Source organism: Cibotium barometz, chromosome 11 (genome assembly GCF_041138505.1).
Source record: "Cibotium barometz isolate CiBa-2024 chromosome 11, ASM4113850v1, whole genome shotgun sequence".
Lineage (NCBI taxonomy): Eukaryota > Viridiplantae > Streptophyta > Polypodiopsida > Cyatheales > Cibotiaceae > Cibotium > Cibotium barometz.
Window position 1 is genome coordinate 24,592,410 of NC_141056.1, and position 27,100 is coordinate 24,619,509.

A 27,100-nucleotide genomic window follows, 5' to 3' on the forward strand; every position below is an offset into this window, starting at 1 on the left:
AGAAGGTAGCATGCTACAAGATGGACAAGCACAAACCCCATTGGGAGGATGTGATGCTATTGCACCTCAGCATGCCCTGGTTATAATACATGTACCTCTCTTTCTATAAGTCACATCGCATGACTCAAGTGGATGTAGGGTTTCTCACACACTTTAACAAAGCCCATTTATGCTCAAACCCTAATTAGGCCAAAGAAAACTGGGTAGAGACAATTTGTGCAAAAAACAAGAGGGTGTGTGCCAATATTGAAGAACCAAAAAAAACTCTACCTTGGCATAGCCTCATTACTTACCAAAGTGATCTATCAATCTACTGACTCCTTGGATATAATGTGACCCCCACCCCCCACTGATAGATAGGAGCAAGTTTCCAATTAAAGACACTGACCAAAGTCAAGAAAGAAAAGAGATGACTCGAGGGAAAAGCAGCAGCAGTGAAAAGCCACCTCCCAAGAAGCAAAAGTTAAATCTACATCACAATTGAGTCTGGTTCAGAGCTTGAGACAGACATAAAAGCAGAAAAAGAAATTGAAAAGAAGAAAGAAAAAGCTAAAGGAAAGTTAAAAAAAGGGCATGGATGCAAAAGTCGAGGTTAAGAATGAATACCTATCCCACCGCATAGCCCACAACCACTACAACATCAAGCCACCCCCTCAGTAGTATTCAATGAGAGAGAGAAGTTACTTAGGAATAGAAGGTGGTTGTGGGTTTAATGTGGAATGAAAAAGGAAAAATAAATTTATAAAAATTTGATAGTAATTATGACAAGAAAGAAAATAATATGTGTGGAATAATACTTATGGCCTTGCTTTGAATTTGATGAAAGTCATATGTTGTACCAATTTTTGCAGAGTAAGAATCAAGAACTCAAGAAAAGTTGTCTAAGAAGCCTAATGATGTTTCATATCAATGCAATTAGCCAAGCAGTTTACTAAACTTTCAAAAAATTTGATGAAAGTCGTATGTTGTACCAATTTTTGTGGAGTAAGAATTAAGAACTCGAGAAAAGTTGTCGAAGAATCCCAATGATGTTTCATATCAATGCAATTAGCCAAGCAGTTTACTAAGCTTTCAAAAAATTCCAAACAAACAACACAATTGTTGTATACAAGAGATGTTATTGACTAGGCAGTTGTGCAAAGCCCAAGGCTAGAGGAGGGGTGTGTACAATACCCTGTAGTTTCTGTAGGCTCATGGAGCAAAAGTGCAGATGTATGAAATTACATTAAAAGAAGCACAAAGTGCAAATCAAAGACATTTACAAGAGGCTAAGGCCCTCCGCATTGAAAGGATTGTGCTTGAAGATTAGATGCAACTGTTGAGATTCAAGCTCAATGTCAGCTTATGCCAGTTGCACTATGTGCTGGCATGTTAGGTAGTAACATGTGAGAGACATAAATGACCATGTCCAGTTGGTCATAGTTGTGTGCACATTAGCTAGGGTTAGCAGTGTGTGGACGCAACACAGTGTGTGCATTGTAGATTATGGATTATGGCGTTATGCATTGTGTGAGAAGGGAGATGGCTTCCCTCTATGGTTAGGATTTGCAATATACATTAGGGTTTGCTCCTGTGTGTGTGTCTCCTCTCCCTCTACCTGTTTTTCATCATGATATTAGAGCCTGGTGCTAGTGAGTGAGAGAAGAGGGAGAAGAAGCTATGAAGAAAAGCTGTGAAGCTTGGAGCACACCGATTTCCATCAAATCTGAGAGCTTGGCCTATCGGGTAAGGACTACTAAACATCCTTGAGCGGATTGCAGGTGCAAAAACACAAACAACACCAAATTTGAGCAAAGAGAAATTTCTGTTTTGCAAGCTCTCCATTGAAGCTTGAGTGTGGTGAATGTATGATGCAAATCTGACAAAGAATCATGTATCTGGCAAATGTGAATGTATTGGCAACCATGTGCAAGCCCTACATTGAATTTGGAGCAAATTTGATGCATTTATGTGAGTGGAAAATCACTAGTTTGAAGCCTTCACAAAAACAGAGAAAAAGGGTCCATTGTGGATGAAATTAGAGCTAGTTTTTTACAAAAATCACTACATTGATGGATTGTGCACATGCCTTGGAGTGTTAGGTAACTATATATGCTCTCAAATACCACTACAAACAACCAAATCTTCCTCAGGAGCAGGCGGCACAGACTGTCTAGAAGAAACAGAGCAGATTTTCATCTTTTTGCTAGGTGGAGGCCAAAATTCAAGTTTTGTGATTGATAAATTCCAAAATCTCCTTAGGAATTGTGTGGTACATACACTTGCGAAGGATGCTATATGATTGGTTGAAGCAATTATGCATTATGGAGTTGATTATGAGCTGATTAAATAGGCTGTCTACTGTAATTAGTGAAATAGAGGGTGATTAATCGGCTAATTTTACTCTCTCAACTTAAACAATTGGTCTAATTCCTTTTACATGGAGTTAGTGGACATCAATGCTAAGATAATGAATGCCTAGTCACTCAATTTGGACAAGAATCAAAGGAATTAAAGCACTTTTACTACTGGTCTTTTCTGGTTTTATTGGTTTTTCTCAAAAGAGAGAGGAGATTTGACAAAATTTGGTAGGTACGCATGCAACATTGAGCTTGTTTAGGTGTCAATGCAAGTTATCCACACTTGATTGAACCACTACATTGCAATTTGAAACCTTGGAATGCACGCCAAAACAGGGTACCTTGGATTGTGTATGCCAATTCAATTTGAATGCACGCCAAAACAGGGTACCTTGGACTGTGTATGCCAATTCAATTTGAATGCAATCAGTTTGATTTTCTACATCAAAAGCGAAGTTTGTTGAGTACTTTGGAGTATCTGGAACACTTATTAGAGTGTGGTTGAGCTAAGGAAGGCTTGTTTATAGATTTGGACGTGTGCGGAAGGTGCATTTGCATTAAGCAAATATGTCAGATAACCCAGTACAGATTGTGGGTGAGAAGTTGGATAGGAAGAACTTCCAGGCATGGAAGTACAGGATTAAAAGCTTTCTGAAGGGAAAAGGTTTTTGGAACCTGGTTTGTTACAGGTGCGGAGCCAAAGCCGGAACTACCCCGACAACCTACACAACAACAGGTTATAGCTCATAAGCAATGGTCAAAGAGAGCATACAAAGTTTTGCATTACCTATCTATATGTATCTCGGATGTTATACTCATACATATACATGATGTTGTACTTTGAGGGTACATACATAGAGCCAACCATTTCTTTGTTGTTACAGGCATGACAACCATTTGACCCTTTTATTTTAAACACATGAAATATCTAAAAACATTGAAAAGAAACATATGAATGAGAATGGATTTTTTATTTAAAAAGAATGTAGCATTTTCTTATGAACATTTCCAACACTACTCACAAAAAGATCAACCTTTGGGCAGCCATCTGGACCATGTCAAACTTCTTTGTTGCCTTTTCAACACTTTTTTTTCCCCTTGTATCTTGGCTTGTCTCATGAGGGAACAATTGCTTCCTCTTCTCAATCTTTATCTCCTCGTAATAATCATAGAGCAAGCAATCATTGGGCACCACCAGCCCATTAGGCTCATCCACAAAATCTTTAAGAACAACATTTTCCCTTTGTAAAATCTTTCCAAGAGTGACCTCTTTTCGAAGCCAGCTTCAAAGCAAAAAGAAATCAAATCACAAAAGAAAGTATTCATATGACATATTTGCAAAAATTGTAAACAACTAAACACAACAAGTAATAGAAAACCATGACTTATTGTCTATAGATATGACCTCTGTGCACAAGGCCAAACATATTTTTGGTTGTCTTGTTTACCTCCAATAAACCCAACCAATAGATTCTAAAATCTATTGGTACATCACACAATGCTAATAAATTCATCTTCTCCAATGTTGCAAAGCTATCCACATCCCGCTTTAAGGACCACACTTTAGCCCGCCATGCATCATCGTGCTTAGGATCAATAATGTTAAGGATCTACACAAATAGAAATCATTCTTAATACACTATGTCCAAAATTAATATTTTCTTGAAATGCAATTAGAAACACACTATACAATAGTCATGCAATTCACCATGGCAAAACACACTACAAATTACCTTCCATATGCGGTCACCATATCTTGTGGCCAATTCCTCTATCTCCTTAGCTTCAATTTTTTTCACATCATCTTCTCCCATGGTCAAGCTTTTTGTTCAAGGCTTGAGTAAGTTGAACCTTCACATAACACATCGAATCTCATCACATGACAATTTAAAGCAAAGCATGAGTGCTTAAGCCAACAAATACTCACATTATAAACAAGCTTGCCCAAGTATCTACGAGTAAGAGGGTACCAAGTAAGTGCAAGCCCTCTATACAATATTTATGCCATGTGCACTTTAAACTCACAATCTACAATAGTTATGACTGCTATACAGTCCACGAGTGCTCGTATTCATATAAGGTACATATCAGGTGCTCATATTAAGGCTCCAAAAGCACACACTAAGGCTCCAATAGCACATATTAAGGCTCAGAAGCACATCAATAAGCCTTGCAACCATCAGTTAAGGCTCAAAAATTACATCAGTAAGGCTCCAAAAGCACATCAGTAAGCCTTACAACCATTACCCTTCATCTTCACAATCCTTGAAAAAATAAAATCCCAGAAATAGACTTGTTTCTGAGGCTTTGGGCTCATGAGCCCTCTCAAACCACAAGAGCATAGCCTTTGAAGCAGTGAACCATGTGACTTCAGAACCTTCTGAGCATAACCATTTTCTTCTGAGCATAACCATTTTCTTCTCAAACTTGGACTCTTCTACCAAATAATCATAGTGTATATATCATGAAGACATCTTGGGGTTTTGAATATATCATCAAGACATATTGGGTTTGTATATACCTTCATCTTGGGGTTTTATATGGAAACAAAGGCCCCAGAAATAGGCCGCGCCGGCATGGCCTGTTTTTGAGACTTTTTTTAATCAAATTATAGGCTCATGAGGCCTCTCATAAAGCTGATGACGATCCTTGAAACACTTACAAAAGATGACATTCTGTGTCTTCTATATCCAATTCCAATTAATGCTCAACACACTTACCTATGCATCCTTGCAAACATAACCATGAATCCTTGTTGCAAACACATGAAAAAAAATGCCCAAAAATAGGCCGTGCCGGTGCGACTTGTTTCTAGGCTTTTTTTTTCCAAGTTAAGAACCCCATTTTGATAAGGAAAACCTTCATGTACTGTAGTTAACATATCAAGTTAAGCACTCCATTTTGATACTCTACATAGCCTTCATATACACAAGTTCTACACATATCAAGAACATAACCTTCTGTTACACATGTAGCTACCATATCAAGAACATAACCTTCTATTACACATGTAGTTACCATATCAAGAAAATAACCATAGTCTACACATGTGCTACCCTCTTCAGTAGTAGAGATAAAGTTTAGAAGTTCTCTTCTACTCAACCTAAACAAAGTTCATTTAAAAAATCCCAGAAAACATGCCGTGCTGGTGGCGCGGCCTGTTTTGTAAGATTTTTCAATGTGTAAAACCCTAAATAGCGAGACTCCAAATCTTGAACACAAATTGATTAACTAAATCCCTAAACACTTGCACTTGAAGCCTAGGAAGCGTACCAGGGCATTGGTGGCTTCCTCATATGCATGTTGAGAACCTCAGAGTAGACAGTGCTCCAAGCGTGCCTCCTGGTAAGAAGTTGTGAGTCGAACCTCCGAGCGTGCCCTCTGCCTTCGTGCTCAATCTCTCTCACTCCCTTTTACTCAGTTCCTCAATCCCTCACTCAGAGTAGACAGTGCTCCAAGCGTGCCTCCTGGTAAGAAGTTGTGAGTAGAACCTCCGAGCGCCCTCTGCCTTCGTGCTCAATCTCTCTCACTCCCTTTTACTCAGTTCCTCAATCCCTCACTCACAGAGAATCGTTTTTTCTCTCATGAAACACTTTGACAAGTGTTATCCTACCATTAGGTTAGTTTTATTTTAAATTATAGCTTTATTTTTGTACTGCTAAATTAAAATGATAATACACATTATAGTTTAATTTCGTTCTGCAAAATACACATTAGTTTTTCAATTTGGTACTTCAATAACACATTATTGATTTAATTTAGTACTGTTAAACTTTCTTTATAATAAATGCTATATGGTATATTTTTTGTGTATCTTTTTTGTATTAATGTAATGTAGTTTATTATATATACTACACTATTTATTAAATGAAGTTTTTAGTTTCTCTACTATATCGTTTAGTATATAATACACAATTATTTAATAATATAAGGTTTAGTTTCTTAAATGTTATTAATTTTTTAAAATTTGGTGTTTAGTTTTTTATTGTAACATACCCAGCTTATATTATATTGTCATTTACTTCTTCATAGGATTTGTTAAATATAAAATAATAATAAAAATAGTCTATAACTTCTTGATTAATTTGAAAATATTAAAAAATTATGTTTTTGTGATGAATTAAGAAAGACAAGCATAATTTTATATTGGTAAAATTTATGAAAACATTACAACTGAAAAGTACATTTATTAATTTAGTTTGATGAAATCGGTGAAATTGGGAAATTGTTAAACAATTAAAGAAATTTGATTTCGAAATATGTAGTATAGACTAGAGAGCAATTTGGAAAAATCAACTAGATTGTTTATATAAAAAACAAGGTTCAGACTTAAAATTTACACTGTAATTGTTAAAAATAATATATCTAGTGGAAAAATATTTTTAAAAAAATAAAATAAAAAATATGTTGTGTTTTCAGTGTTAAATGAGAAAGAAACGGTCTAGTAAGCAAATATAATGCGTCTTCAGAGCTGTCATAATCATTAACGGTGACTACTTTGAAGCACCACTAGGTATTCATAATTAAAAGAATATTTGGAGATTTGTTGTAACTATCAGCTGGATATAGAAAATGAGTAAAGATATTTCTAAATTATCCAACGTTAAGGTTAACAATGAATGAGCTGAGCACAAATGAATTAGTAAAAATAGTCATTGTCTAGCTTTTTTAATAATCAAAAGAGATGGGGATTGACTCTCCTGAGATGCAGTGTGGCAAGAGAGACCAGCAAAGTGTGTGCCAAAAGCGTTCACTATGTGCGGATCCAAGTGAGATCTTGAATGAAGACAGTCATCAGCCAAAGTATGTGACTGTGACAATAGATCATCCACAAGGTAGCACGAGTAGTGCAGAGTGTGGAGACAAGTACATGTGTGGAGACTAAAATGCCCAAAACAATGTGGTCAATTCGCAAAACTACTCATGGTAGCAAAGTAACTTGTTTTGGACGCTTGCCACCATGATAGAATGGCAGATGTGGCTCTCAAATTATTGATGTGGGGTTGGACAAAAACAATGGAGTTCCGGCTCCATGTTTTTTTGGGGTCGTAAAAAGTACCCCGGTGGAGATTGGTGCACCAAGACTAGTGCCCGAGGTCTAGCCTATGGAAGAAGATACCAATTTAGATTCTCAAGAGGCGAATATTCTTGAAAGAAATGGATTCGTTTTGCAAAAAAGGATTGTTCTTCCACAAAGCACACGGAATAATACGATTGCAAATGCTACGCTGGCTAGTGCTTTTCGTCCACGGTTCTGTGACGTATAAATTATAATATGGAAGACACGATTAACAAAAAAATTTAATGAAAACGTCAATAAGGGGATTGAAACTTGGAATGGTGAGGTGTGAATGGAAAATTATGTAAGTATTGATGTCTTATGCTCATTGAAATGGCATAAATCGTTACTTTATTTTTTTAATTACATTTGTGTTTTGAAATTGTCTATAATTTTACTTTTTTTTTGAGATTTATTGCCAAGGTTTGCTCTAATTCTTACCTTGCTCGAAGAATGGGGTTCCTCCGTGCATTAGTACATGAATGCAAAGGGCATGCAAGACCTCATGGCCATAAGTCTACAAGGTCAATGATTCAACCCAAGTGGCAAGGGATGCTAGGTTGGAGCCATCAATACCAAGCAAGCTCACAACAAATCAAATCTCAAACGCAAGGTGGTTCAAGACATTGAACCTATGACGGGCAATGGGTTGCTAGCCACGACGTATTGCAATTTTGCAATACATTCTATGAAGCCTCGTTAGGGTTCAATTCTAGCCTTGGGCATGGCTTGTGGTGACCTTACATGCGCGCGCGCGCACACACACACACACACACACACACACACACACACAATATGCGTGTGCAAGCAAAGATTTACATATACATATATTCATTTATATTTATTATACATGCATACACATATATATCATTTCTATCTCAGTATTATCTTTAAGGAAGAGTTTCACAAATCTATCGTCTTGCAAGAATTTAGAGGTTCAAGAAAGAGAGGAAGAGGTTTGAGGAGGTTTGGGTAGAATTTGGTTTTAGAAGCCTCAAAGGAAGTGCGAAGCACAAGTCCCCAACTAGTATATATAAATATACATGTGTATTATACATGTTCGTATAATATACACATGCTCGCGCGTGGACACACATGTATATACATTTACATGTATGTTGTAGACACACAGAGTATGCAAAGTAGACAGTTCTTAATAATAATAAAAATTAAAACCTTCGCTTGAGCATAGCTTTGGCTCAAAGAAGGGGTCCAGATGATCTTCCCTTGAGATTAAGCTTGAAAGCTTCGTTAGATGACAAGGTTTAGAGGCTAATAAATTTGTTGGGTTATATCGATGAAGGGTTTTAGAATCATTATTGATTGAAAAGTTTATGGTTAGTATATGGATTTTAGAACATTAGTTAATTAAAGCTAAGTTGAATTTGAATTTTAAAACATTAATGAGCTCTATCTTCGCTAGCCTAAATAAATAATGTGCATAGAATATAAACCAATCCTACCGGATACAGGGATTACCATACATTATTTGATAGGTTCTATGTTTGGAAAACATGGCTTGTATAACTTCAATTACCCACAAATCATAGCTATCTCAGTTGCAGTGTATGCACATGAGTAAGCTATATAGAAAATCAGGATAGCCAAAAGAGAACCGTCTTTTCTTCGGAGAGCAGATCTCTTGGTTACTAGCCAAAAGAAAACCGTCTTTTCTTCGGAGAGCAGATCTCTTGCTAGTAACCCAATCCAAGCATATTCCTTCAAGCTTTCCATGTTAATTAGCCAAACTGATAAAGGATAGAGCCTCATCCACCCAACTGGCAAGTTTGACACCCGTCTGCAGACAATTCATTTTCAAGCCAAGCACCTAGCTGACTCCCCTCTTCAGACAATCATTTCTCAAGCCCGGCATCTAGCACCACATGCGCACTTCTATTTTTGAACCTTCGGCTCAACCAACATCACCCTTTACAAACACCCCTACCAACAGATATTCTGTGAAGACAAGTACAGATACCAAGCTGCATATACGTCAATTTTGTTTCTTGTAATATTTATTAAGACGAGTTTTAATAAGGGTTTTTAAAGATTGGAGACATTTCTAACAAGAGACACAGATATTGATTTCTCACTTGCCCCATTCACAGTTACACTTTTTGACCTCGGTCAGACAATGGCAATCCAAAAATACACGAACAGTTCTACGTTAATAATATTCCAAAATGTTAACAAGGGCCTCCATGGCATTCCATTTTGTCCCAGAACTGCTGCCTCCTTTAGGCAGCCTTCTTTATCTGTCTAAAAATCACCCCTGAATGCTATAACCTCTGGCTACTCTTAATGTCAGGCCTGCCTCGACAGAAGGAGGAACTGCATAGTGCTTATGTACTAGACTCAACAGCCATCTCCTCACTTGCAGCCGTGCTAGTAGCCTTAACAGCCATTTCCTCAGGTTCAGCTTTCTACACAACAGTCAAAGCACCATAAGAAAAGCCTAATCACTAGCATTCATTTCAGACATGCACAGTGCCAGTCTGCTCGCAGCCATGCACTCACCTTCGTTTCCAAGGCTTCCAGCTTGCTGAGACGTGCAAACATATTTCCATACATCTTTGCCTCTTTCTTATTGTACTCACTTTGCCTCTGCTTAAGGGTTCTATACTCCAACTTCACGTCTCTGAAATGCAGTCAGTTAAAACACCACAGCAAATTCAGTCCTACATTTTACAGCCCTTCTGCGGCTCTTTCTACACTCAGTATCTTCATACCAACAGTGAAGACAGAGCGAGCATCTTTTACCTATTGGAAGGATCAATTTCCAATGCTTTCTTGATATCGAGCTCAGCAAGATCCAAATCAGCCGTTTCAATGTAAGCCTGCGCTCTTCGATACAGAGCTTTCACATTCTGGGATTCCAGCTCTAAAACCTGTGGCCACATATCATTGAGGCAAAGTGAGCCACAATTCATGCAACCCATGAAGATAATGTCAGAATTACAAGAAATTACAAGGAAACGGCACTAAGACCTTGGTGCACAATTTGGCAGCTTCCTTGTAATCCTTGACCTTCAACTTGCATGCTGCATTATTTAGATAGCACGATATTTTCAGTGTCTTGGCTTCTTTCTTCTCCTCCTCTGAGAAGGAACTTTCATAATCAATATACTTCACTGCCTGAGACAGTTCCCACGTGTGTCAGTTCATTATAAGTATAATTTACCCACATACACACATGTGCTCACACACTACAGCACACAAACTAATACACAAGATGAACAGAGAATTCAAATACCTTCTCGTATTTTTTGGCAGCTCGAGCATACTTTCCAATTTTAAATAAGGCATTCCCATCTTCCTTTTTCTTCCCAGCCCCCTCAATCTTCTCAGGTGTATCCATATCCCAAGATTCCTTCTCCTGTTAAGGAACACCCAGATTTTCTATTGCATAAACGAAAGAGAAGATGACAGGAGAGGTAGTCACAGGCAGAATACCCAAAAAGTCGTTAATTTTACCAAAACTTGTTAGCTCTGAAATCAAGACAAGAGGGCACTTACCTTCTGAAAATCAACAAGCTCCACTTCATAGGTCAAGGTAGAATTGGGTGGAACAACAGCCAGTGCCCGTTTGGTCTCCACATCACCAAAACCATACTCGGAAGGAACAGTCACAAGCGCCACTTCACCCTTGAGCATTGAGGCCACAGCTTTATCCAATCCCAAAATTACTTGTTCTACAAATCATTAAAACAAGCTAAGCAAGAATGCAGAAAAAAATCTGTTATTTACATACACCTTGAGTGGTTAACTGTATTGCCAAGTTTAACACAAACCTTCATCTGTGACAAACTCATAAAGCCCACCATCACCAAACCCTTCCTTTTCAAAAATAGTACCATTTGAAAGTTTAGCAGTATACTTAACTGCACAAAGCACAAATCCCAAATCCATTAGTGAGACTAGGTGAGATATGGTAGCCCCTAGCACATGCAAATACGAACATGACACCCCACCCTACCTTGTGCACGTGTTCCATCATTAGGTTTCTGATATCCTTCCCCCTCCTTGAGCACTTTCTTCAGAACTTTCTTGTCATCTGTAACAGCCTCAACAGATTTCCAAGATACTAGCTCCATCTCAATCGTCAATATTGCATTGCCAGGAACAGCTGAGTGTCCAGCCTTGGCCTCTGTTCCTTGTTCACCGAATCCATCTGCAGGAAACAGAATTAACATGCAACATTCTTATGTGGTGCACTGCATCAAATTAGAAATACCACATATACCTTCTGAGATGCTTTTAGAGTCTGAATAAACTTACATTTTGGCTGAACAGTTAGGAGAACTCTCTCTCCTTTCTTCATTGTTGTTACCGCCTTGCTGATGGCTGGGCAGAAATATCCTACAGAAAACCAACACATTGCATTCGGATACAATGTACATTTGTTAAGAGAGAACCCCAAATTCAGCTGCTGAAGCTTGAAAACCATCCAATAATTACATACCATCTCTCACACAGAACTCCACACACTCTTCTGGAGTCGAGAAGACAACACTTCCATCCTCAAGCTTTGCGGTGAACTTCACTGCACGAGAGCACACAATGTCACAACCATAGCCATCATTTTATATAATTTTGGGAGCAGATCCGTTACCTGTGACTTCATCATCTTCTTTGGGATTTTGCCACTTCTCTCCCTCGTTGAGAATCTTCTTGAAGATACCCCCATCCTTGCATATGTCCTTTACACTCGACCAAGAAATCAGCTCCACATCAAACAGAAGAGTAGAGTTTGGAGGAATGGTCGGAGGAGAACCAGATTCTCCATATGCAAGCTCTGGCGGGATTGTGAAGATAGCCTGCTCCCCTTTCTTCATAGAGGCTATACCTTCATCCCATCCCTTGATCACTTGACCTAGGTTAAATACACCAAATGAAATCTAAGTCCTCATCCTTGATTGAAAATTGATTGTTCTCTCTCTCTCTCTCTCTCTCTCTCTCTCTCTCTCTCTCTCATCCTTGATTGAAACTTGATTGTGGTAAATTAAACGCACGCTCTCTCTCTCTCTCTCTCTCTCTCTCTCATCCTTGATTGAAACTTGATTGTGGTAAATTAAACGCACGCTCTCTCTCTCTCTCACACACAACACGTTTTTGGGGAGAACAATGCCCCCACTTGGCCCTTGATCAATCACTGACAATAGAAATTGAGGACCAGGCATTAAGAGAGGTTTCCATTATGATACAAATGTTGTGAATTTCATTAACTTGTAAAGGTGCATTTGTGTTGATGGGCACAAACCTTGACCGAGCTTGAAGGTGAAGGGGTCCCCACGGTCCCGGCTAGAATCAAACTTGGATCCATCAAGGAGAGTCCCAGTATAGTGCACTGCAGATAATCAACGATCGTCGCTTTATGTATGTATGTGGAACACAGCTACCAGTAGTAGAGGCATATCAAAGTTACATTTACATAGATACAATTAAACATCTGTGTTGTCGTTTGCAGTTCAAGAAGATAACTGCACGTATGGGAAATTTTCAAAGATAAACATTAGAGTCAAAGTTAATAGCGAATAATCCATCGAAATGGGAAAAAGGAAATTATTACAGCATAAGTCACTTTGAGCACAGCAGGCTATGCAGATGCAGGTCAATGAGCAGAGAACAAAAAGGTCGCAAAGAGAGGCAGGCTATGCAGATGCAGGTCAATGAGCAGAAAACAAAAAGGTCGCAAAGAGAGGCCAATGGCCATGAAAGCTCTGAAGAGAAGACCTTGAAATCTGCATGCTTACCTTTCACTTCGTCGCCTTTCTCTGGCGTAGCCCAGTCCTTGCCCGCCGTGATGAGCTTCTTCTTGAGCCCTGCAGTGCCGATAGGTCTCTCCTCCCCAACCTTCTGTGGCGCAGAGGACGAGGCTTCTTCGAAGTCGTCTCCCATGTCCTCCTCTACCTCGGGAACGTCCGGGATGTCGAGGTCGTCCGCCATAACTGCAGAGGATGAAGATCGCGGCAAAGCTTAAATTTCAGACGCAGAGGGAAACCAGTTCGGCGCAGAAAAAACAAAGTAAGAACTAGGGTTTCAACAGAGCGCGAGAAAAAACAGATGAATGCGTATCCCGTAAGGGGCTTTCGAAGATTACAGTTTATAGCCTAGGCCCTTCCAGAAGCTTCTTGGTAAGACTGCTCTCATAAAAATGAAGCTCAAAAAATAAGTCCCTCCAACAAGGTGTGTTTTACACGCTATTACCTGTATAGTGGAAAAAGAGCTCTTCCCCACTCAATAGAGATTTATCTGGTAACATGAGCATTATTCACCATTGAATATGCACCACAATGTCTTTTTTTCTCGTTCCAATTAATTTGCTCGGCATATTCTAACATCGATTTTCAATCTGCAAGTAAGAATTCCAATGAAAATCAACCTTGCATTAGCATTGTCATCACATTATCCTACTTGCAACATAGCAACAAAGGTTAGGTGTTGTATCTCCTTCCTTCAAAGAGCAACTTTTTGGCCCTCCCAAACAAATGATAACACATGTGTGCCAACTCTACCAAATCATGATTTTGTTTCTCCCTCGAGATGAGCAAAATGACAACTTAATCAAAGTTTTTTTCCCATTTCTTTGTTTATATTCCTCTTACTAATTCTTCACACTATTTAGCATGCAATGAAGGTGTCCAAGCTCTCTATTAAGTTCTTATATTGTGGGTTTTATAGGAGAAAATCTACCCAGTTACAAGACTATCTATCTCAACAAGCGATAATCCTTTTTTTCTGGTAAAATGCATGTTGCAAGCAGATGTTGGCCAATGGATAAAAGCCATGCTTGGTGGATGTTTTGTGGAAGGGGTTTGTTTACTCTACAACAAGGGGTATATTTGAGGTTATTCTCATTGAGTCCAAGCATAAACAAATGATGTTGGAAAAGTCACCCTTGTTCTTTGGACAACAAATGGTGCATGTATACCCTTGGTCGCCCACCAAGGATTATCAGAATTTATCAAACACAGGTGCCATGTATGGGTTGAAGTGATGGACCTCCCAGTTTATATGCACCCTGCATTGCCTTTTCTGGTGGAATCATTAGGTAAGGTTGTATGCCCTCCCAGATCTTCTGGCAATGTTAACAGATTCTGTATCCTTTGGGATACAGACAAATAAACCCTTGACAGGGTTGCAATGGATATTGAAATGCAAGGCATTCTGACACAGTAAGTTTTCTTTTAGCTTAAATGGGGAAATTTTGCAAGTTCTTGCTTTACTTGCAAAAAGTTTGGTCATATTCAGAATGTCCTTCGCTTTTATTGCAAGACGGCTGCCTGCAGCCATGCCCTCTCCGCAATCTGCTCCCATGCCATCTGTGCAAACTCAAAAGGGAAAGAATATTAATCATTCACAGCATGCAGGTCTGGATAAAGGAAAAGAAAAAGTTACCTCGGTAGGTTCTCATGTGATGAATGTGGAAGATAAAGACAAACCTAACTCTAATACATGGCAAACTCCCAAAAAAACAATACCTTCTAGACAAAGACCCCGGTCTCTCTCATAACTGGATGGAAGGATCTTCTACATCTGCTTTGCCTTCCCCTGTGCTAGACACTTTAAGCAATATTACATGAGTAGGAAGGATGTGGGCTACAGTAGTCAAAGGTGATTCTTTGTTTGCACATGATGCAGAGAATTCCATGCACAAAAATACGGCTAAATTTTAAACTACAGAACGTTCTCTACATGGTGACTTGACCAATTAGGCTACCATGCAAGTTGAGGTGTAGCCTCTACATCGCTCGCATTGTAAATATGTCTATACCAATCTGGTGTTTTACTTATAGTATACAAGGCCTATGTGATGGAGGCTTCTTTGGTCATACGTAAACACTATGCATCCCCATGTGGTTTGTTTCCAAGAGCATAATCAACATAGTTTTGCTAGAAGACGGGGAGTCTTCTCTGGATATCAAATCTTCTATGGAGGATCTCGATCTTTTTTTGATACCCTCATAATGGTTAAGCATGATTTACAGCCTATATTAGCCCACAATGATCCGAATGGCCGTTAGCTTGTGGTATAATGTATGATTCAAGGAGAACTCTATAAATTTGTGAGTATTTATGCTTCGCAAACTTTAGCATATAGAGCTACAATGTGGCGCTCTTTATGCACATACCCATGGATTTCAAATGCTTTCATCACAGGGGATTTTAATAAGCCCCTTGACTTTCATGACAACACCTCTCACCGCTCTCATATGATGTGCTCTGAAAGGCAAGATTGGATCCAAACAATGGCGCTAACAATGATTATCCCTTACCTCATAAAAGATTTCTCATGATTAATAAAAGTTATTTATCGCATGCTCTTTTTTATGATTTGGTACATGCCGTTGTGCATCCTCTTCTCATACACATGTAAGAGGATATAGATTTTGCTTGGTTTAGCTTTGTACGACGAATGCAAGCTGTGATACAAGAGTATAGAAGGTGGCATATGGGAGAGAACACAAGACACATTGAACAGGAAAAATCGACAATACAAGAGTACACGAAAATCAGCCATTCTAGAGACTTGAATAATGATGAGCAACAACTCTTAATGAAAGCTGAATTTTGTCTGTGTCATGATGATGAACGTAAGCTTAATAAATGGCAGGCAGAAGCCATTACTTGATAAAGGATGCTCGTCAAAATCTTTTTTCAAAGTTCTACATGCTTTCAAGCAAAAACAATGCATTACAAGAGTCAAAAGAACAAATGGTACATGGACATGCACAAAAACATAGCTTGTAGAGGGTTGCCATGATCACTTTTCCCGCACTGTCTATGCCCCTCTCCCGCTTTCAAGAGAAGATCTTGATGCGCGAGAACTTTTCTTACATCAGTTTTTGTGCCTATCATTACATGTCAAGAGGCTAACAATATGGATGAGCTAACAAGTCAAGAGGCTAACAATATAAATGAGCCCTTCACAGATGTAGAATTGGATAATGCTTTAAAAGGCCTAGGTAAATTGAAGTCTCCAGGCTCGGGGATGGTTTGACAGTGGAGTTCTTTCACACATTCTACGACATTTTAAGATCGCCAGTTTTGCTTATGGTGGCGAATCACTGCTAGAATGTTGGATGCTTGTCATCCTCATGGAAAGAAGGCTTCATGAAATTACTACCCAAAAAACAACTTTGTGAAACCATATCAGATTGGTATCCTATCTCTCTAATGCCAGTCATATACAAATTGGTTACCAAGATGTAGGGTTATCCACTTAGTACACTTTTGTATGCCATTGCGACTCATCCAATGCTCCTTTACATGGATAGACTAACACAAGATGGATAACTGCATGGTCTTTCCATGGCTGATGGTACACAATTTGTGTCATGGGCATATACTGATGACACTTTCTTTTTTCCCAAGAATACAGAGGCGGATGTTAGAACTCTCATGAAAACATTGTCCCTCTATGGTTTGGTTGCAGGATTACATGTAATTTTTTAAAAATCAATGTTGCTCCCTTTGAAAGATTATGATTGGCATCATCTTTTATTACATGACCTTTTCTCCAAGTACAAGCTTTCAACAAATTTTACAATTGCTTTAAATAAGTTAATTGCACGTTAATACATCAACCTTAGAAGAAGAATTGAACAAAAAACTTAAATGAAAAAATATTTAAATAAGTTAATTGCACGTTAATACATCAACCTTAGAAGAAGAATTGAACAAAAAACTTAAACGAAAAAATATTTATCAACACAAGACAAAAGCATTGGGTCCAATATTGCCCCCCCCCATATGTGAGACCGACGGTCTCACATATGAGTATTTCGATGATTTATTAAGGTATGAAGTAATTTGATACAATCAATACATCTTCTCATTAGAGGAGAAAAGAGAAGGTGGAAAGAAAAGAGAGCTTCATCCAAGGAACATTCAATTCTTATAAACCATGTTTAATATCTCTCTCTTACACACATACACTCATGAAATAATTAAACCATATAAGGAAAACAATAAGAGAAATTGATACTCCCTATGAGGAAAACAATAAGAGAAAACTGATACTCTTTGTAGATGTTTTCCTGTCTTAGCCTGTCATGTCTCCCTGTATGGAAGTACAAGCTTGCAACTTGTAGACACTGTAACTCTCTTCTTTTTCACCAGAATATAGTTGAGTTGGTACTTAAAATTATGGGAATAGCCTGGTCTACAACCTAGTCCGAGCCGTTTTGCTAAATTCGGCCATATGCAAAATCCGACCTACTTTTGGGGATCTCTATCATAAAGATTCTATTTTTATCATAAATTTATTTTCTTTATATTTTTTTTAATTGTTTAGAGATATTAATATACTCTCATCTCTAAATCTAAATTTTATTGAATAAATATAATTTAAATTTCAAGTAATATAACTCAATCCTTAAGAAAGTTCACTCACATAACAGTCCTCCCGGGGGCGGTTAAGAAAGCAATTGTCCTCAGTTACGTAGTTTGTAAACCTGGTCTTAAAATTTGACAAAAGAAAAGTCCAACAAACCAATAGGGTTGTGCACATTGTATATTTAAAAATGAGATCATACATTGCTAATAAAATGTGGCTGTCAAGTCCTACCAAAACCATCAACAAGGTATGCATGTTGTTCAATATTTAAAATAATAATAATAACTTGTAAGAAACATACCCATCATACCAAAAGCCCGATATTGCTGTTGAAATATTAACCATCTAGATCCATTCTCTTATATTCATGCCATATTCAGCCTCTTGCTAATGAGCAACACATGCTCACACTCTCTTCAACTATACTAGTTGTCCATCATCACACAATTAGCAACTCAGAGCTACTAACACCCGACAGCAATCATGAGTACTAACCCATACTCAAGTCCAGTTTTGTCTAATCCATGGGCATCCCCAATGACCCCAGAGGGTAATCAAACACACCAGATCAGTGTCTCTTTCTCGAGAAAACAACTTGCATCTAGTGTGTGGTTAAAAGAGTAGAAAAGAAGGGGAATTTAAAAATTGTAAAACGGCTTCAATATAATAATAGAAGCACTATAGTCCAAGTATTAATAGGTCAGTCCATAACCCAAACCTTTGATTTTCTTTTTCGAAGCCTATGAAAAGATCTTGTACTCGGCCTGTAGCTCTAATACTACTATTACAAGACCTTTTCTCCAAGTAAAAGCTTTCAACAAATTTTACAATTACTTTACTACAAGATAATACATCAACCTTGGAAGAAGAATTGAATAAAAAACTTAAACGAAAAAATATTTATCAACACAAGACAAAAGCATTGGGTCCAATCTGCCCCCCCATATGTGAGACCCAAGGTCTCACATATAAGTATTTTGATGATTTATTAAGGTATGAAGTAATTTGATACAATCAATACATCTTCTCATCAGAGGAGAAAAGAGAAGATGGAAAGAAAAGAGAGCTTCATCCAAGGAACCTACAATTCTTACAAATCATGTTTAATATATATCTCTCTCACACACACACTCATGAAATAATCTCTTTTCCTTTACGTGATGTACTAATCACATTTGTAGGATTGGTATTATGACGCAGCCTGCCACTCCATGGTCTATCAACAGACCCACTAGATAAGGACTCTCCTGGTCCACTCAAAGACTGTGATTGCTGCCTGCATTCTGTGCAACCACACTTCCACTCACATCAGCCCCAACAGCTTCTTTTCCAGCAGCATACCAGCTGCTCATCTCATCAAAGACAACATCCCTGCTTACCCTCAACTCACGTGTAGCAGGGTTATAACACCTGTATCCCTTTTGCTCAAGGGAATATCCAATAAACACACATTTTTCAGCTTTCGGATCCAGCTTAGTTCTCAGCTCATCTGGCACATGCACATATGCAATGCATCCAAAGATTTTCAGATGAGACAAATCAGGTTTTTTGCCAGTAAACCTCTCCTCTGGAGTTACATCATGTATGGCTGCAGTTGGAGTCCTGTTCATGATGTATACTGTTGTAGAAACAGCCTCAGCCCAATAGCAATGTGGCATATTCTTCTCTTCCATCAATGCTCGCGCAATCTCAGCAATGTGCCTGTTTTTCCGCTCAGCAACTCCATTTTGCTGCGGAGTGTATCTGCATGTAAACTGTCTCCGAATACCATTCTGCTTCAAAAATTCAGAGAACTCATTGGAGAAGTACTCTCCCCCTCCATCTGACCTTAGGCACTTTACATATTTTCTTGTTTGCTTTTCAACCAAAACTCTGAAATTCTGAAAGTGAGTGAACACCTCACTCTTCTCCTTCATGAAATATACCCACACTTTCCTTGTGTGGTCATCAATGAATGTCACATAATATCTGCAGCCTCCCATAGATAAGGTCTTCGTAGGACCCCATACATCTGAATGCACAACATCTAGTGCATTTCTGCTCACATATCTGTTACGTGGAAATACATGCTTTGTTTGCTTTCCAAATTGGCATGCTTCACATATTCTCTGCATACCTTCCACTTTAAATTTTGGCAGTCCTGCCACAATTCCTTTAGTCTGCATAGACTTCATTCGCTGCACATTCACATGACCAATTCTTTTATGCCAAATGTCTGTGTCTGCAACAATCCTTGAACCATTTGCAAACATCGCAGCACTCACTTCAGGCATGTCTACATTCAACGTAAACATTCTGCCCACTCTGTTGCCTTTTGCAACTAACCTGCACACTTGTCTTTAAAGTCTGCAACAACATAACAACCATCAGGGTTAAACCGAACCTGCAAACCCTACTCAATCATCTGGCCAATTGAAACTAGATTCTTTGTTATGTTTGGTACATTAAGTACATCTACAAGGTACTTCACTTTGCCATCCTGCATAGACAATGGCACATCTCCAACATGGGCAATTGGATGAGCAGTGTCATCCCCTGTTTCCACAAAACCTGGTCTTTCCGAGTTTTTCATCTCCTTGAACCACTCCCCATGACTTGTCATGTGGTTCGAAGCACCTGAATCCACATACCATACATTATCTTTTTGTGCTGCATCAACATTTTCAGACATGGCATTCATGACATGCTGCATAACAAACAACCTTTCATTATCCTCATTATTTCTGCTTGAGGATGCATAGTTGTTTTGCTGCACTTTCCCATTTTGCATGTCAGCCTGCTTCTTATAACATTCTACCTGCACATGTCCAGGCTTACCACAATAATAGCATTCACGTGCATCATTATACTGCCTTTGCCAATTTCCACGGCCTCTTTGACTCCCCCTGCCTCTGAATTTGCCTCTTCCACTTGCGTGTTGTTGTTGTTGTTGTTGATTCTGGGACTGTTGTTGTTGCTGCTGCTGCTGGCCATAATTCTGATTACCTGTTCGGCCACCTCCTTGACCGCGTCCATGGCCCCCTCTACCTCGTCCTCTTCCTGAACTCGTGTAGAAGGCCTATTGCTCTGAACTGTTTTTGCTTTGTGGAAGACTGTTGGTCTTCACCCAAGCTCTTCTCTTCGATAATCAGCATAGACACCAAATCTGTAAAGTTGGGAATGTTTTCCCGAGTCTGAATAGACGTCTTGAACGCCTTGTATTGTGGCCCGAGACCACGTAGACAGACCTCCACCTTATCATCATCATCTACTGACACACCAATAGATGCAAGGGATTACACAATACCCTTTATCTTCAACGCATAGTCATTCACAGACATGCTCTTTTTCTCCACAGTATGAAGTTCATTCTTCAACTGTATCTTACGTGCCTTGGTATTTGTTTCATAAAGCTTTACCAAGGTGTCCCATGCCTCCTTGGGGGACTTGGCATCCTGAATGTGCCCAATCATGGTGTCATGTATACTAATGGAGAGCCAATACATAACTTTCCTGGCTCCTTGGTTCCAGTCTTTAAACTCTTTCACATCTGCAGCAGTCGGATTTATGTCTAGTATCTCCGGCGCCTCTTCATGCTCACCTTCTATGTAGTCCCAATAGCCCTTTCCCATCAGGAAATTCGTCAACCTGAACCTCCAAGCATGGAAGTTATTCTTATCTAGCTTCTCAGCCACAATCTGGGTTATCCCATCATTTGACATCTTGCCAAGCACACAATTTTACCAGAAATAGCACTCTGGTTTGTCTTGCACAAACTGCTGTATTTCCTTCAGCGGTACTGTAGTACTCTCAAATGTATTTCCTTCAGCGGTACTGTAGTACTCTCAAATGTCATAGCCAGTGACTTCAATGTGCATACATACATCTAATGGCAATTGTAGACCTCTTTGCAGCACCCACAGTGTCTGCACAGTCAATCTGTCTTCCTGCAGTTCTTAAAACAGAGTTCTGCAGAGAATCGATCTTACCTGCAGCACTCGAAATCGCCTGCTTTCTGAAAAACGATGGTCCAGACGCGCCCGAAACGCGTTTTCGGCCCAAAAATTTAGTCCAATAGGACAATATAGTTGCCCTATAGCTTTACTCCCGCGAAGAAAGATCCTCAATCAGAGATCGTTGCCGGTGCCTCCCGTAGAGCTCCCGACAAGGGTGTAGTCACCAACACAAATAGGGAAGAGTAGTTGCAGCTCTTACCCTCGTACCGCTTCCTGTGGTTATCTTGCTTGCAGCTCAGCCCTTAGCACGAACCAGGCTCTAATACCATGAAAAGATGCAGGGGGGAAGAGAGCTTGAGCTCTTGCAAGCACACACACACACACTCACAAGACCCTAATAGAGAACACACAAGGTGAGAGGCTGAAATCTTCTTCTTCTTCCCTCAACACTCAACACACCATATACAAGAATAAGAGTACACATAATATGAAGGGTACTCAACCAATACATACACGGGTTCTCTATGGTGTGAACCCGACTAAATGAGCTGGCGCTATAACTATGCCAGTCTCTAGAATGGCTGTCACACAGCCTGTCATCCCACTGGCTGCATATCACCCAAGATCTCACCAACCATGCCAGTGGTGTAAGTGTGGGGCCTATCCCCCAGGCGGGTCATCAGTGTCCACCGCCTCACTAGACGAGCTCGATATCTCAACACATGATGCAAATCGCCTATGGCATATGTCAAAATCTCTTGCATGGTGGAAAGCTGCATTGAAAAGAATTTGGAAGAGTGGTTTTTCCCTCAAGCAACAATTGTTTCTGTGGATATGTCTAGTTTGAGTATTCACAGTTGGATATCTTTTGGCATGAAGGCGCATTGCCATTGCTTCTTGTAGGTGGTGCTATCATCCTACAGAGACAGTGCCTCACCTTCTGTGGTATTGTTTGCGCTCTCATGATTTTCTTGATGATTTGTCTGCACATCTTCGGGCTCGTTTTCTAGGGGGTGTTTCGATCGAATGTTATGGATTTTTGGTTGCCTTTCTCCTCCCCTACCAGACTATACAGTGGACTATCTATCATGCTCGAAATCAGTTGCTCTTCTCTAGAGATTCTATCCAGTTGTTTTTTAATTTTCAGAGAGCCCTTTTCTAGTCCCTCCAAGATTCTCATGAAATCAGAGGACTAACCTTCCATCAATTAAGTGTTTTCCCACTGTTTTTGATATGAGTAGTAGGTGTCCTGATTTGGGATAGCTATGAATGTATATTTCTTTTTTCTTAATGAGATAGCGGTTTCACTAAAAATGTGTGTGTGTGTGTGTATAATAGATATTTATATATGGTTATAGTATAGAGATAGTTATATATACATACATACATATATACATACATATATACATACATACATACGTATATATATATATATATATATACATACGTACATACATACATACATACATACATACATACATACACACACACACACACACACACACACACACAATACATATATATTGTAACTGTATATAAAACCAACCACATAACAGACATCCACCAACATTTATAACACTTAGATTCTTTGAACAAACTATCATGCAACCAAATTTTTAGTACACTTTACACTAAACTAGAAACTGGGCATATACAATCAAAATTGACACTTCGTAGAGTGCCTCTACCGAAAAACTTGTATTGCAAGAACAAGGCCCAAAACATGCTCTTATTGTGCCAAAATGTGAAATTTTTAGTTTAAACAAAGTTGACAACACATTGTATGGTCTTTAAACAAAGTTGACAACACATTGTATGGTTTTTAGTTTTTAGTTTAAACAAAGTTGACAACACATTGTATGGTCTTCTTCCTTCACCCAGGAGGATGCCTCAATCTGAGACAATGACTTCTTTGTCTCGTATAGCTCTCACAGCTACCAAAGGTGTTGCTCCAAAATCAAAGAGGAAAATACATGGAAATATCCTTACCTATGTGTACCACTTCCTTACTTGCCTTGTTTTTGTCTCTTACTTATCTCGTTAGCTCTCACACGAACCAAAGCTCTAATACCATAAAGAGAATGTGGGGGAGAGGGAGAGCTTGAGTTCCTTGCAAGTAAACACACACACACACACACACACACACGAGAGAGAGAGAGATGTATGGTTGAATTTTCTTCTACCTTCTTCTCTTCTCTATAACCAAAGCTCTAATACCATAAAGAGAATGTGGGGGAAGAGGGAGAGCTTGAGTTCCTTGCAAGTAAAAACACACGCACACAAGAGAGAGATGTATGGTTGAATTTTCTTCTATCTTCTTCTCTTCTCTACAACCATAAACTAAAGAGATAAGAGTACATGTTATAAGGGAAAGTACTCTACTACTATAACATTCAATGGTCGGTTTGTGAACTTGACTATATGAGCTGGCATTATAACTATGCATAATCTAAATATATAGTGGACTTCTCCCTCTTGAGAAGCTATATGTGTACTCCATTATGAGTGCAATAGGTGCTACTCCCTATGATGAGTGGGACGTGTATACTCAATGCTAATGAGTGCATTCCTTAGGTTTCCTTCATTGTATTGGTATCAGAGCTCTTGGCTTAAATCCCTAGGATCAGAGTTATTGGCTTAGATCCTTACTTAGGGAGTGATTAGTGATAATCATTTTTGGATTATGCTTAATCTAAATTATAGAATGCTTTTTCTTGATCTTGATTAAAAATAATCATTTTCAGATTACTGTTAATCCAATTTTCTAAAATGTATTTTCTTAATCTTGATTAGTGTTAATCATTTTCAGAAATAATTCACACAATTTTTAAATTTGCTAATTCCTTATTTGATAAGATTAGCAAAGAAACTTTTGTTAATTATTTTTGAATTTGCATTAAACACTATTTTCAAAACCCTAATCTAATTTATTTATTGATTTCTTGAACTTCTTGATCTTGATTTTCTTAATTTTAGAATTAGGATTTACAGAGATTTTAGCAACCAATATTGAGGGATTTTCTTGCATTATCTTGCTTAGAGAGCTTACAGTTCCAATTATTAATCCATTAAACCTCTATTTTTGTCCTATTTTCTAAAATCTTAGAGTTCGAGTAGATTTACAAGAAGTTTGGTTGCTGAAATAGTTTTGCAAAAATTTCATTGCAGTTTTCAAAGATTGGTGCAGGCTGTGCAGAGTATTCATATTGTAGAGTTTATGCAGAGTATAGTTTGCTGTGTAGAAATCAAGATTATTGTGCATAAATTTGATACAGTTCCAAGAAAGTGTGCAATATCTTGGTGCAAATCTCAAGATACTTTCTTGCAAAGAAGATAGACAGAGATTACAAATCTATTGGAGTAGCACAATCTACATAGATTAATATAAATCTTGATGTGTTAGAAGTAAAGGAAGCAAGAAAAGTTTTGAGAAAACACTATTTACAAGCACATACCTTGGTTTACAGCATCTTAACACATTGCCATCAATAAGATGTATAGCATGTTATTCTATTACAGATATGAGCATCAATATTATGCAAAAAGCATGTTGATGACTAGTTGATGCAAAAGTGTACAAGTGTTACAATTTCGAGTGCAGAAATTCAAAAAGTTCATTGATTAACACTCTGTTGCAAGTATGGCCTTGCGGGGAATTGAGCCCAGTCCACTAGTATGAGCCAGTGTGCCCCATACACCACAAGGTTCTCCTAACTTGCATACAAAACTTCTTGAGTGTGAAGATCTCCAAATAATAGTGCAGAGTTTGGATGAGAAGGCAAACAATTTGCATCTTGAATCTTGGCATTATTAGGTCTTAAGTTTCCAGCTCTACACAACATCATCTTGCACAAGACAATAGCACATATGAGCTAGCTTACAATACAAAGAAGATGGAAATAGGCTTAAAGACCAAGGATTTCTTCTTTTGCTGCTACACCATCAGAGGTTAAACAACCAACACACATGTGGAAATTTGGCATTCTTGACCCCTTGGCTGCTAAGCATTCTCTCTCCATTTTTTTCATCATTTAAATGCACAAGCATTGTGCAAAGTTCCATCAGTACTCTTACTGCAAATAGCGCTTGAATGAAATGCATCCAACATTCAGCTTAACTTAGATAGCTTTGATGGATTCAATTTAAGCTCATTGTCGCAATCATCACATAGCCAACATTTACCACATCATCTTCGCAATTTAAGCTAGCACATAAACGGCCACACTGGGTACCACCTTGGGCAAACAAGCATTTCAAAGGATTGTCTCAGTAGGCCAAGGCATTACAAAGAATCTCTCTCAATGGATGACTCACAAGTGATTAGTGCAACAATCAGTGTAGGGGGAGATGGCTTTCAGCATCTTCATTCCATAAATGTAGGTGCACATGTCATCTAGGAGGATTTAGACAATAATTTCCCTCCTAGAAGTCAATTTGGGAGCACTCAGGCACAAGCCAATGCAAGCCAAAACAAGCACTCAGGCAGTAGCGGTGGGAGGCCAACTCAGGCATAAGACAACGCAACAAAAACAAGACACTGTAGATCGCATCGTCATAACAAAACACTACAGATCGCATCATCATCATCGAGCTGCACAAAAACAAAACATTGTAGATCGCATCGTCATCACATCGAGCTACCACAAACCTACTATAGTAGCTGCATGAGACATCTATTGCCTTACACTAACATAGCTTCACAACCCAGAGCAAGGGTTGGGTGTTTGCAACAGAAGAGTGAGTTCATCAAGAAAATCGTGAACCCGACGTGATCGCGCTAACCTACCTTCACAACCTGGAGCAATGTTGGGCATTTGCACAGCAAAAGCGCACAACGATTCACAGGCAAACGTAACACTGTGTTCAAGCTTTGTTTCACAGCAGCAAGCACACCATGATTCACAACAAACACAGTAGAGCTCAGAACTCAGGAGAAAGCGGAAAGAAACAACGTTTAAAAAAAACACAATTTTTTTTTCTTGCCATCATTGCTCTGAGAGCTAGGCTGCTCTTTGCTCAAGCTCAGCAGAGAAGAGGAGCTTAGTATAGAGAAGACAAGCTCAGTAGAGAAGGGGAGATAACCTGGCCGCCAACGTGAGAGGGAGAAGTAGAGGATAAAAAAAAAGGGGTGTGAAGTCTTTAACGTTTAGGTTTTTTTCTTTTCTCTTTTTCCCCCTTAGCCTTTTCACACCCCTATTTTTACCTTGGATTCTTTGGCCATTCCAAACTATGGGCACCCTTTATACTATATTGAGCACCTAGACACCTACATTTTGGGCCCCTAGACACCTGCATCTTGAGTACTGTCGTGCGGGTTTGTTTATACGTTTTGAGCCACGAGGGGGTTGTTAATGTGCCAAGGGATAGATCTGGTGCATTTGGGAGGTGTTCACATGCTTTGGGCCTTTAGGGGATGTGTTCACACATA

The 27,100-nt window shown here is 38.9% G+C and overlaps 1 protein-coding gene across 1 annotated transcript; it reads right to left on the minus strand.

The window, feature by feature from the left end:
- Positions 1 to 9,474: 9,474 nt before the first annotated feature.
- Positions 9,475 to 13,622, minus strand: LOC147633945 (peptidyl-prolyl cis-trans isomerase FKBP62-like). Its single transcript, XM_086805018.1, has 13 exons — positions 13,152 to 13,622; positions 12,659 to 12,745; positions 12,011 to 12,271; positions 11,861 to 11,941; positions 11,677 to 11,757; positions 11,375 to 11,569; positions 11,190 to 11,279; positions 10,915 to 11,090; positions 10,652 to 10,774; positions 10,387 to 10,533; positions 10,159 to 10,286; positions 9,916 to 10,036; positions 9,475 to 9,821 (listed from the first exon to the last, which is right to left on the minus strand). The coding sequence occupies exons 1-13, from the start codon at positions 13,342 to 13,344 to the stop codon at positions 9,741 to 9,743; spliced, it is 1,764 nt and encodes a 587-aa protein (XP_086661144.1). The 5' UTR covers positions 13,345 to 13,622; the 3' UTR covers positions 9,475 to 9,740.
- Positions 13,623 to 27,100: the final 13,478 nt, after the last annotated feature.